The following is a 13436-nucleotide window of genomic DNA, read 5'->3' on the forward strand; positions in this document are numbered from 1 at the left end:
AAAAAAAAAAAAAAAAAGTATTTTTTCCATATAAAAACCAATATTTGTTTAATATTTGATAAATAAAACTAATGAAATACTTTGTATTTTCCATACTGGATCTCTAAAATCTGATACATCTTTTACACTTATTGTACATGTAAACACATTTCAAGTACTCAACAGCCACATGTGGCTAGTGGCTTCTGAACTGGACCGTGCAACTATACAGCAGAATAAGGCTCCTCTGCAATTTTGTTGACAAAAATGCAACCCAAGAATCTTCCCATTCTCTAATTAGAAATGATTTTTCAGGCACATCCTTATGTTAAAATTTGACTACAGAACACCAAAGTGATGTTATAACGCCTTTACAATCTCTAATAAAATATTAAAAATCACAAGTTATGTTACTTTTATATGGTGTACAAACCTCTTTAAAAAGCCCAGGCAGAATAAGGACCATTGCTGAAGTGCAAATTTTAAAACTATGAAACTGTCTCTTTGAAAATAAGCTCACTCTAAAATGAAGTAGATGATAGTCCTTCTCTAGGAATAAGGGAATTCTGGCCATAATGAGTGATCTTCCTCCGCCACAGTAGCAGCATCCACTTTACTAAACAATGAATGATAACCTTAAGGTAGCTATATATGAACAAAATACATTTTCATGAGAGAAGGCCAAAGAAACAACCAGAAGAGTTCATAGTACCTTTGCAAACTTGAAGAATGGTCTTGGATCTTTTCTGAAATATTCAATATCAAACATCGCTTGAGGATCTGGAAGATCTGGGAAGTCTACAGCAAGGCGAGCATAAATACCATCCCTTGACCTGAAGTCAGGTATTCCACATGAAACAGACACCTAAAATATGCATGGCATAATTTGTAAAATTAAATCTTCTACCTTTATAGGAACTAGCTAGCTCTCTTACCATATAATTAACTAAGAGTTGAGAAAGAAAATTTCAGAATGAAACGTCTTTTAAGAAATAAAAATACAACCCCTACCCTTATTTCAGAAATAAAACTCCCAAACAACTGAGTAGAATTAAATACACCTCATATTCCATCTTTAACACAAATAAGGAATTTTTAAGTCAGGCTGATTTTAAGCCTTTTAAGCATTTGGCCAACAAATTAAAGCAAATACAATTTGAGAAGAAAATAAACCATTTCAATAAATTATTTTAAGGAGAAAGTAGGGAAGAATTTTTTTTTTTTGAGATGGAGTCTCGCTCTATTGTCCAGTCTGGAGTGCAGTGGCGCAATCTCAGCTCACTGCAAGCTACACCTCCCAGGTTCATATCCCAAAATACTGGCATTACAGGTGTGAGCCACCGTGCCTGGCCTTTTGTTCTTTTTTTTTTTTTAAGACAGTTTCGCTCTGATGCCCAGGCTGGAGTGCAGTGGTGCCATCATGGCTCACTGTGGCCTCAACCTTTCCAGCTCAAGCAATCCTCCCACCTCAGCCTCCTGCGTAGCTGGGACTACAAGTACGCACCAGCACACCAGGCTAATTTTTTGTAGAGACAGGGTCTATGTTGCTTAGGGTGATCTCAAACTCCAGGGCTCAAGTGATCCTCCCACTTTAGTCTCCCAAAGTGCTGTAATTACATTCATGAGGCACTCCACCAGCCAAGAATTTCTATTACAGAAAAGTAATTCCAAAGAAATTGCTCCTTTAGTTAGGATTCTATTACCTCGATACTACAATTTTCTATTTTCATTAAAAAAAAAAATGTATATCCAGGCACGGTGGATCACGCCCGTAATCCTGGCGCTTTGGGAGGCCAAGGCGGGCGGATCACGAGGTCAGGAGTTTGAGACCAGCCTGGCCAACATGGCAAAACCCTGTCTCTACTAAAAATACAAAAATTAGCTGGGTGTGGTGGCGTGTGCCTGTAATCCCAGTTACTCGGGAGGCTGAGGCAAGAGAACTGCTTGAACCTGGGAGGCAGAGGTTGCAGTGAGCCAAAAGACTGCGCCACTGCACTCCACCAGCCTGGGCGACAGAACAAGACTCTCTCTTAAAAAAAAAAAAAAAAAGGAAACAAACACTGTACAGGCCAGGAGAGGCTGAGGCTGCAGTGAGCCATGACGGCACCACTGCACTCCAACCAGGGCAACACAGCAAGATGCTGTATCCAAAAAAAAAAAAAGTGCATAATATTTCAATTATTAATCTCTTTGAAACTTATGCACTAATCGTACAAAAAAATCCTGACATTTCAGATAGTGATTCCAGAAGTTATTGTTTCATCATCTTACCAGAGTTGACTCCAATTTGACCTGGAGTCAAGGTCAATTCAAGTTAAACAAACTTGTCTACATCGTTATCTGTGAGCAAAACATTCTCCTGATGATCATCTAAGATTATGCAACACCCTTTCACAACTCGGAACGACAGAAAACAGGACAAAATTTTACAGCAGTTGCTCTGGCTGCTAACATGTAATATACTCTGCATAAAACACACACTATGCAATAGCCTTAGGTAACTGATTAGCTGCTACCCTAACGTAGATCAAAGAGAAAATGTCGCCACAATCACATCATCTTAATTAAAACGGAGGGAAAGTAGGAATCTGTTATCTTCCCAACATTAAGTTTTTCACTTGTGAATACCAATTAGGATTCCAGTATCTCATAAAGATCGAACAAATACCCAATTTCTCCATCAGACTCTGACATCCCTTAACAAAACCAGAGTTTCAATTCCCTGCATCTCCTTTAGGAGCTGTGATAAAATGTAGGTAAAAATCTTGCCTTAACTCCATTTACCCACTGTGCTATAAATAAGCAGAAGCAAATATTTTTTTATGGCTGTTGGAGAGGTTTTAAAAATCTGAACTAATTTAGCAACTGCTGCTGCACTCAGTTTTTGGCAGTTTCCAAACATCCATTATCACGTAAGGATAAATCTTTCTAAACCAGAAAAATGCTTCCTACTTGGAAAAGGCATAAGAAAATACATGTACGACTTCCTACATTTACTAGTCTTACATACCCCAGCTCCAGTTAGAACTATAATTTTTTTGCACTCTTGCAGTAATTTCACAGCATCTTCAATTGTATTAATATCTTTTCTTTTTTTCCTTTTTGGTGGTTCTGAAAGGATATTAATAACAATCTGCCACAGTGTCATATCATCCAACTCAGGTGGAGGAATTGTTTCCGGCAATAAATCTTTAAGGATTGTTCGAGGATCTGTGCCAATCATAAGATGTTGCTGAACAAAAGTATATGGACCTACAATAAGGGGGAAAAGACTTAAAGTCAACTTATCAAGTAACTAAAAATCTCATTTATTTTCTTAAGTAATGAGTTAGCAACCTGTGAGGGTTTTTTTGCAAAGTAAGAAAATGCAATTTAATGGTATTCCATTCTCAGTACACCCTCAAAATTAATGCTATATCCCAATGAGATTAGGAAGATCTAATCAAGAGTTGGGAAGACCCCCTTGAGCTGTAAGTATATATTTTAAGAGTCTAATTAACAACTAGAATTAAGTTCTTATGGTTAATATCGACAAATACACAATAACAAAAGTATTTACAAAAGGGTTCTACAAATCAACATAGAAAAAGATCTTTTTTTTTTTTTTTTTTTTTTTTTTGAGAGGAGTCGTCGCTCTGTCACCCCGGGCTGGAGTGCAGTGGCCGGTTCTCAGCTCACGCTGCAGGCTCCGCCTCCCGGGTTTATGCCATTCTCCTGCCTCAGCCCTCCCAGTAGCTGGGACTACAGGCGCCGCCACCCGCCGGGCTTAGTTTTTTGTATTTTTAGTAGAGAGGGGTTTCACCGTTAGCCAGGATGGTCTCGATCTCCTGACTTCGTGATCCGCCGTCTCGGCCTCCCAGAGTCTGGGATACGAGCTTGAGCCCACGCGCGCGCGCAGAAAAGATCTGGACCAGTCCTAAAACCTGTATTACTGTATCATGAAAAACACAGGAAAAAGAAATGAAAATCTATACATAACTGCCATCTTAATTTTTTTCCGGTAATTTTTCAATTTGATCTTAACCAATCTTCCAAGATAATACATACAATGTTGATGTTCTGAGAATTAATCATTTTCTTTTACCCTGAAATTGCTCAAACCAGCTCCCTAGCTTGAGAAAACCAAAAAAATAAATAAGTAAATTAGACACCAAAGAGAAACTGATCTTCACTGTTTAAATAGTCAAGCCATTTTTAAGAGTGAAAACATAAAAAGATCCACTTTCAATATGGTTATGTTATACCTTTGGTACATAATAATATATAATGCTTGATAATGCTTTCTACATCGAAATACTTTCCCGTTTCATTCACATATTTATTATTTACTGAGCACAAACTATGTGCCAGGCACTTTTTTAGGCACTGACAAGACAGGACTATACAAGTCAGTCCAAAATTCCTGCTCCCATCAAGCTTATATTCTAGACCAGGAAACAATACAATTTAAAAAATAAGATACAGAGCTTGTCAAGAAGTGGTTAAGTGTAAAATACAGTGAAAAAAACAAAGAAGGAATATGAAATGAGAGAGGAGGATATTCTAATTGGATGAAGAACACTACACAAAAAGCGTACAAGTGAGGCTGGGCGAGGTGGCTCATGCCTGTAATCCCAGCACTTTGGGAGGCTGAGGCGGGTGGATCACCTGAGGTAAGGAGTTCAAGACCAGCCTGACCAACATGGTGAAACCCCGTCTCTACTAAAAATACAAAATTAGCCGGGCACAGCGGCACATGCCTGTAATCCCAGCTGCTCGGGAGACTGAGGCAGGAGAATCTTTGAACACGGAAGGCGGAGGGTGCGGTAAGCCGAGATTGCGCCATTGCACTCCAGCCTGGGCAACAAGAGCAAAACTCTGCCTCAAAACAAAATTGTCAAAAAACATACATTTACTCTCTAAAGTTAACAGCTCTGAGCCATACCTATCCGTGGCCTTGGAGTCCAGTCACTAGAGCTTGCATGTGAGGCTCTATCCTCCTCATCACTTTCACAAGAATGAAAACCATTAGTGATAATTTCATCACCGAACAGAAGGTTATCTGCAAAAGAAACCAAGTCAGTCAAGGCTGCCAAAACAATATACACCTAAAATATATAAAGACCTATAAACGGTTATAGAGCAATCATTTTCATCGAGTATAGCATTTAACATTTATATTGCATGTGTAAAGAATGCCTATAGGGTCAGCTTGCACTGTTCATTTGAACAGTTTCTTCATCTTTAGGAATTCTGCTCAGACTCAGTTTCAGCCAAAATCTAAAAATAAGTCTACTTAAAAAACAGAAAAACATAGCCGGGCGCGGTGACTCATGCCTGTAATTGCAGAGCTCTGGGAGGCCAAGGCAGGCAGATCACCTGAGGTAGGGAGTTCAAGACCAGCCTGACCAATATGGAGAAACCCCCGTCTCTACCAATAATACAAAAATTAGCCGGGCATGGTGGCTAATCCCAACTACTCAGGAGGCAGTGGCACTAGAATGGCTTGAACCCGGGAGGCGGAGGTTGCAGTGGGCTGACAGGTGAGCTGAGATCGCGCCACTGCACTCCAGCTTGGCGAAACCCCGTCTTTAAAAAAAAAAAAGAAAGAAAGAAAAGAAAATAATCTAGCTAGAATGTATCAATCACAAACAACAGCGTTAGTGAAACGTGTAATAAATAGGCATTTACACAAAAATGTCATTCAAATATAACCTTGGCAATGAGCATGTTAAACTCTTACATAATAGTAAACAGGTATCTCTGCATTGTTTCCTCTATTAAACAGTATCAATAATACAATTATTATTAGGTAAATAATAAATTAATATTCAACTGTGTTGCTTGAAATCAGGGTCTCTTTACTAAACCAGTCCCTAAAAGCACATACTACTTTTTTTTTTTGAGACGGTGTCTCACTCTGTTGCCCACCCTGGAGTGCAGTGGCGCGATCACAACTCACTGCAACCTCAAACTCCAGGGCGATCCTCCCACCTCAGTAGCTGGGACTACAGCTGTGCGACACAACGTCCGGCTTTTTCAATTTTTAGTAGAGAGGAGGTCTCGCTATGTTGCCCAGGCTAGTCTAAAACTCCTAGGCTCAAGAAATCTTCCCGCTTTGGCCTCCCAAAGTGCTGGGGTTACACGAAAGAGCCACCGCGCCCGGCCTGACCCAAGTATTGATAAAGACGAACATATATCAAGGATAGAAACTCCTCAGAACAAAAATATGAAACCTGAAGAGGCACGGTGGCTCACGCCGGTAATCCCAGCACTTTGGGGGCCAATGTGCGCGAATCACGAAGTCAAGAAATAGAGACCATCCTGGCCAACATGGTGAAACCCTGTCTCTACTAAAAATACAAAAATTAGTTGGGCGTGGTGGCGGGCGCCTGTAGTCCCAGCTACTCGGGAGGCTGAAGCAGAAGAATCGCTTGAACCCGACAGGCGAAGGTTGCAGTGAGCCGAGATCGCGCCACTGCACTCCAGCCTAGCAACAGAGCGAGACTCCGTCTCAAAAAAAAAAAAAAAAAAAAAAAAAAAAAAAAAAAAACCTTGAAGAACAAGACAATTGCAACATATCTGCTTCATTATGCTATAAGTGTTAAATGTGTGTATCATTACTACATACAAAAAGGTATGCTTAGCCCAAACACCGTTACAAGAGCAAGATTAGAATATAAAAGTAATATGAACTGCTCTAAAAGTACTATCACTCTCCCATGCCTACTCCTAACTGCATTACAGAATTTTAGTATCTTCAGGAACAGCCATGTTCTTTAAATTTTGCAGGCTGTGACTACAGAAACAGCTTTCCTCTTTTAAAAATTGTTAATTTCCGGCATAAAAATATAGACCTTCAAAAAAAAAAACAGCAAACTGCACAGGTGTCAGTTTACAAAAGCAATTGAAAACGCCGACCAACGGGACAGCCAAAAGTTGCAGACTTAAGTGTGCTGGGGGGTGAAAAAAAGCAAACGAAAAATAATATAAAATAAAGAAAAAGGAAAGAAAAAAACAAGCTCTAACAAAACCAATATGCTAAAAGAGCAAGAGAGTGAGAGAAACTTATTTTAAAGCGACTGCGAGAGTCTCCCGACCTGGCTGCTGCGCAAAGCGCAAGGCCGCCCAGGCGGGTCACGGACGGAGGAAAAGAGCGAATCCACCAGCAGCTCGCGCAGCAGGAACGGCAGCCCCGCAGGAGCGCAGCTGAGCCGACGGCCGTGGTGGGGAGGGGAACGCCGCAGAGCCTGCCCGAGCCGCCGGCCGCCCTCAACCTCACACCAGTAGGAGCCCGGGGAAAGGGAGGAGGAGATGCGCAGTTCCGGCCGCCCGCACCCTGCGCACCTCGATACCCAATCGCCGCCGCCGCCGCCTCTTCCTCCTCCTCGCCCTCGTCGTCGTCGTCTTCGTTGTAGAAGCTGTCGGCCAGCGGTGGCTCCCGAGATGGGCCCTGCAGGCCCGGCCCATTGTCTCCTTCCCCAGCCGCCGCAGTCGCCTGGGCCTCTTCCTCCCCGCCTGCCGCCGCCGCCTCTGCCTCCCGCCACAGCGCCGCCGCCGCCACCGGGCAGCCCCCGGCCGCCGGCACCTCACGCTCTGGGGCTGCCCCACCGGGCTCGCCCGGGCTCCGCTCGAGGCCGGGACCATCTCTCCGCGGCCTCTTGCGGAGCGGCTCCCCGGCGGGGGGCGACGCGGCCTCCCTCTCGGCCCCGCCGCCGAGGGGAGCCGCCGGGCTGAAGGGCGAGGGCCGCCTCGTCCGCCATCTTCCAACTGCCTCTCTGGCCCTCCTCCCTCGCCTCCTCTGCTCCCGCTCGACGCGCGGCACTGGCGCCCCCGCGGCTCCGGCTGCGGGAGATTTAAACCCCGTCACGTGACCCGCCTCATCGCCGCCCCCGCCCCCTCGGCGCTCCCGCCACCCACGCGGGCCAGACCACAACACTACGGGTCACGTGACGGGCGGAGGCCTCTGCGTCTACCCCTCCGCCTGTGCTGGAAGCACACTCGGCCCCGGCGGCCGGCGGTCCTGCCCCTTTGTGGCGGGCGTGTAGTGCAACCAAAATCGCCCCTGGGCTGCTTTTTGAACTTCTCTTTGAAACCGACCTCAAATCACTACCGCCTGAACATCTCAAGTTTTGGGCCGCCCTGGGAATTTCCACTTCTACCTGAAGTGTACACCTGGCCTGCCTTAGCGTTGTCTAGATTTAGCTAAGGGTTGAAACACAGCTGAAGCTGGCTAAGGACTTAGCTCCCTGAAATACGCTGGATAGTCGTTCTGTTTTGTTAATGGGTAGGAATAGAGGCAAAAGAAGAAGGCTCCCTTCCCACTCTCCTCACAACGTTCTGACAGCTCCTCTTTAGCTCCTTTTTCTGCTCCTTGTTTCTCTCCTTAGTCGGTTGCTTTTTCCCTCTCTCCATCACTTGTAGGGTGGTGTAGATTGTGAAATCCTTGAAGGCATATGTCCTCCTGGGAAGACCTTTGACTTGGAGGTTTGGAGATCAGCTGATCTACTTTCTGGCCCCAGCTTGGCTTCAAACGTGTGTGAATTCCCTCCTCTGGGCCTCAGTTTTCTCACGTGCAGAATGGGTTTGTTGGGTCAGTATGAGGAGAGCACAGGAAGAAAATGACTTGGCCTCCTTGCACATCTGCCCTTGGTTAAAATTTGGAGTCCTTCCTTTCTAGCATGAGCTATCTAACCTTTTCTAAACTTAATTTTTCTCATGTCTTAAATTGTAATAATAAAGTACTTTAAAAGGTCATAGATTTAAATGAGATAACCAGATATAAAATGAGGGGTACCTAGTAGTTTAAAAGGCTTAGTGGAAAGCCCTTCCACTTTCCTCTCTCCCTGAAATTCTGGGACACTGTGACTCCATATCTAACCTTAACTCAGGACCCATATAACCCATGGTAGATCTAGAGCCGGTGTTTGTTATGGCATCTCCCTGGAACACAGCCTTTCTGTTTAAAGGACCTCTATGAGTTTATGGTACACTGTCCCTTAAGCCAAGCGTGGGTTCTGGCCATACTGCATCAATTACTTGCGTGACTTTAGGCAATCAACTTAAAGCTGTTTCTTCATCCTTAAAATTAAAAAAATAAAAAATAGAAAGTTGGAAATATATCACTGAGGTCCCATCTGCATCCAAAAGTCTTATTTCATCTGGTCACCACTATTCATTTCTGAAAGTGATCATCTCTAGTCCTAGAAGCCTTAAACCCATCTTTGGGAGCGTGGGGGACAAAGGGAGGGAGAGCATTAGGACAAATAGCTAATGCATGTGGGACTTAAAACCTAGCTGGATGCAGTGGCTCACGCCTGTAATCCCAGCACTTTGGGAGGCCGAGGCAGGCAGATCACCTGAAGTCGGAAGTTCGAGACCAGCCTGACCAAAATGGAGAAACCCCGTATCTACTAAAAATACAAAATTAGCCGGGCGTGGTGCCACATGCCTGTAATCCCAGCCACTCAAGAGGCTGAGGCAGGAGAATCGCTTGAACCCGGGAGGCAGAGGTTGCGGTGAGCCAAGATCGCGCCATTGCACTCCAGCCTGGGCTACAAGAGCGAAACTCCATCTCAAAAAGAATAAAACTTAGATGAGGGGTTGATTGGTGCGGCAAACCACCGCGGCTCACCTATAACTATGTAAGAAACCTACACGTTCTGCACCTGTATCCTGGAACTTAAATTAAAAAAAAAAAATCTTTGAAGCGTCTGTTCATACTGATGCCTCTGAAATCCATCTGACCAATCAGTGACCAAATCCTGTTATCCTTCCTTTCTTCCTACACTCCTCCCAATTCCTGACTAGGCACTGCACTCCTAGTGGTTGACATACTTGGTCTTCCCCACTTTCTGTCTTACACTACAAAATATTTCATAAATTGACTCTCAGCTACATTGGTGGAATGCAATATATGAAATGTTGAGAGTCAGTATCCCAATAAAATAGAAACAAAATTCCCAGCATTTTTGAGAAAAAGATGTTTGTAAACTTATGAGCATCCTGTTATTCATTCATTCATTTATATGTATAGTGCATTATTGACACGTGAAGTTTATGAACTACAAGGAACGTTATGTGATCAGTATTATTGTTAGTATGCTGAGAGATCAGAGATGCAGTATGCTTTTCAGGTAGGATAAATGAGAGACAAAAATTGTATTAAAAACAAAAAATCCCAATTAGACTTCTGGTCTACCACTGGTGAAGAACTAACATTAAGGCCGGGTGCTGTGGCTTATTCCTGTAAATCCCAGCACTTTGGGAGGCCGAGGAGGGCAGATCACCTGATGTCAGGAGTTCGAGACCAGCCTGACCAATATGATATAACCTCATCTCCACTAAAAATACAAAAATTAGCCCGCAGTGGTGGCATGCGCCTGTAATCCCAGCTACTCGGGAGGCTGAGACATGAGAATCGCTTGAACCCAGGAGGTGGAGGTTGCAGTGAGCCGAGATCAACGCCATTGCACTCCAGCCTGGGCAACAAGAGTGAAACTCGGCCTCAAGAAAAAAAAGAACTAACATATTCTGGTTGACTTAGCAGTTCTGTTCTCTTAAGTTAATAAATTGGCCTAATAGCTTTGTCTTGTGTGACTACAATTAGTAAGGGAGTTAGTATTAACTCTTTCGTACTAATAAAATGTTACTGTCGGCCGGGCGCGGTGGCTCAAGCCTGTAATCCCAGCACTTTGGGAGGCCGAGACTGGCGGATCACGAGGTCAGGAGATCGAGACCATCCTGGCTAACACGGTGAAACCCCGTCTCTACTAAAAAAAAATACAAAAAAAAAAAAAAATAAAATGTTACTGTCAAAACTTAAAAATACAAATGGAAATCCCTGCCTCACACAATATACAAAAATAAATTCCAGCCAGGCGCGGTGGCTCACGCCTGTAATCCCAGCACTTTGGGAGGCTGAGGCAGGCAGATCACCTGAGGTCGGGAGTTCAAGACCAGCCTGGCCAACATGGAGAAACCCTGACTCTACTAAAAAAAAAATTAGGCTTGGTGGCACATGCCTGTAATCTCAACTACTTGGGTGGCTGAGGCAGGAGAATTGCTTGAACCTAGGAGGCAGAGGTTGCAGAGAGCCGAGATCGTGCCATTGCACTCCAGCCAGGGCGACAAGAGCAAAACTTCATCTCAAAAATATAAAAAATAAAAAAAAAATCCAGATGGATTGAAGAACTAAATGAAAAAATACAAAAATAAAAATATTATGACATTTTAGAATATTTATAACTTTGGATCAAGAAAGAACTTCTTAGCAAGGCAGGAGCCATTTTTTAAATGATAAAATATTTGACAACATAAAATATAAAATATGCTCAAACCTATTAGTAGTCAAGGAGATGTAGTGAAAAAATGTACTAGCCAAGTGTTATGGCTCATACCTATAATCCCAGCACTTTAGGAAGCTAAAGTGGAAGGATGGCTTGAGCTCAAGAATTTGAGATCATCCTGGGCCACACAGTGAGACCTCATCTCTACAAAAAAATTTAAAAATTAGTCCAGCATCCTGGTTTGCGCCTGTAGTCCGAATTAATTGGGAGGCTGAGGCAGGAGGACTGCTTGAGCCCGAAGGTCGAGGCTGCAGTGATCCATAATCGAACCACTGCACTCCAACCTAGGCAACATAGCAAGACCCTACCTCAAAAAAATAAAATAACATCCGGGTGCGGTCGCTGATGCCTGTAATCCTAGTACTTTGGGAGGCCGATGTGGGCGGATCACTTGAGGTCAGGAGTTCGAAACCAGCCTGGCCAACATGGTGAAACCTCATCTCTACTAAAAATATACAAAAATTAGCCAGGCGTGGTGGTGTGCGTCTGTAATCTCAGCTACTCAGGAGGCTGAGGCCCGAGAATCGCTTGGACTTGGGAGGCGGAGGTTGCAGTGAGCTGAGATTATGCCACTGCACTCCAGCCTAGGTGACAGAGTGAGACTCTGTCTCAAAAAGAAAATAAAATAACATTAAAACATGACCAGGAACGGTGGCTCACACCTGTAATCCCAGCACTTTGGGAGGCTGAGGCGGGCAGATCACCTGAGGTCAAGAGTTTAAGACCAGCCTGGCCAATATGGTGAAACCCGGTCTCTACTAAAAATTAGCCAGGTGTGGTGGCACACGCCTGTGACCCCAGCTACTCAGGAGGCTGAGGCAAGGGAATCGCTGGAACACAGGAGGCAGAGGCTGCAGTGAACCAAGATCGCAAGATCTTGAGACAGAGTGAGATTCCATCTCACACACACACACACACACACAAAAACAAGGTATTACTTTTCACCCCTCAAAAAGGCAAAAAAAAAAAAAGTTTTTATTGTCACTGTCTATTGCTAAGCAGAATATGGAGAAACTGATACATCGCTATCATAATGTTGGAAAGTAATCTGGAAACGTTTATTTACATTATATGTATATATTCCCAACATTTTGGGAGGCAGAAGCAGGGGGATCACTTGAGGTCAGAATTTGAGACCAGCCTGCCCAACATGGCGAAACGCTGTCTCTACTAAAAATACAAAAATTAGCCGGGCATGGTGGCATGCACCTATAGTCCCAGCTATTGGGGAGGCTGAGGTGGGAGAATCACTTGAACCCAGGAGGTGGAGGTTAGCCAAGATCATGCCATTGCACTCCTGCCTGAGTGACAGAGTAAGACTCTGTCTCAAAAAAACAAACAAAAAATCTTTATTGTGGCGTTGATATTGCTGGGGAAAAGTCAATAAAATAATCCAAATGTCTTCAATAAAAAACCTGTTGATCAAATTATGGTGCACACATACTATGGCATATTATGCCACCATTAAAAGGTTTTGCGGACCGCAGGCGGTGGCTCACGCCTGTAATCCCAGTACTTTGGAAGGCCGAGGCGGGAGGATCACGAGGTCAGGAGATTGAGACCATCCTGGCTAACGTGGTGAAACCGTGTCTGTACTAAAAATACAAAAAATTAGCCAGGCATGGTAGCAGGCGCTTGTAGTCCCAGCTACTCGGAAGGCTGAGGCAGGAGAATGGCGTCAACCCGGGAGGCGGAGGTTGCAGTGAGCCGAGGTGGCACCACTGCACTCCAGCCTGGGCAACAGAGCTAGACTTTTGCTCAAAAAAAAAAAAGGGTTTGTAACTGTTGTTGTTGAGGAGTGTGTGTGATACACTGTTAGTGACAAAAGCAAGTTGCACAGTAATGTGTGCATTATTATCCTTTCTTATTTAATAAATATCCCTTTGTTATCATTTTATTTTATTAATTTAATTTTTTTTTGAGATGGAGTCTCTCTCTGTTGCCCAGGCTGGAGTGCACTGGTGCAATCTTGGCTCACTGCAACTTCTACCTCCTGGGTTCAACTGATTCTCTCACCGCAGCCTCCCCAATAGCTGGGACTACAGGTGCATGCCAACATGCCTGGCTAATTTTCATATTTTTAGCAGAGACAGGGTTTTTCCATGTTGGCCAGGCTGGTCGCAAACTCCT

The 13436-nt window shown here is 44.0% G+C and overlaps 1 protein-coding gene across 1 annotated transcript in view; it reads right to left on the minus strand.

Moving 5' to 3' along the window:
• SIRT1 (sirtuin 1) overlaps positions 1-7817 on the minus strand; it is a 39621-nt gene extending 31804 nt beyond the window's left edge. The window contains 5 exon segments of the mRNA XM_017851442.1: positions 692-844; positions 2990-3231; positions 4904-5020; positions 7306-7676; positions 7678-7817. Of these exon segments, the coding sequence (XP_017706931.1) occupies positions 692-844; positions 2990-3231; positions 4904-5020; positions 7306-7676; positions 7678-7721 (927 nt within the window). The 5' untranslated portion in view covers positions 7722-7817.
• Between the last annotated feature and the right edge of the window lie 5619 nt (positions 7818-13436).

The sequence above is a fragment of the Rhinopithecus bieti genome, unplaced genomic scaffold (assembly GCF_001698545.2).
Source record: "Rhinopithecus bieti isolate Rb0 unplaced genomic scaffold, ASM169854v2 scaffold_33940, whole genome shotgun sequence".
NCBI lineage: Eukaryota > Metazoa > Chordata > Mammalia > Primates > Cercopithecidae > Rhinopithecus > Rhinopithecus bieti.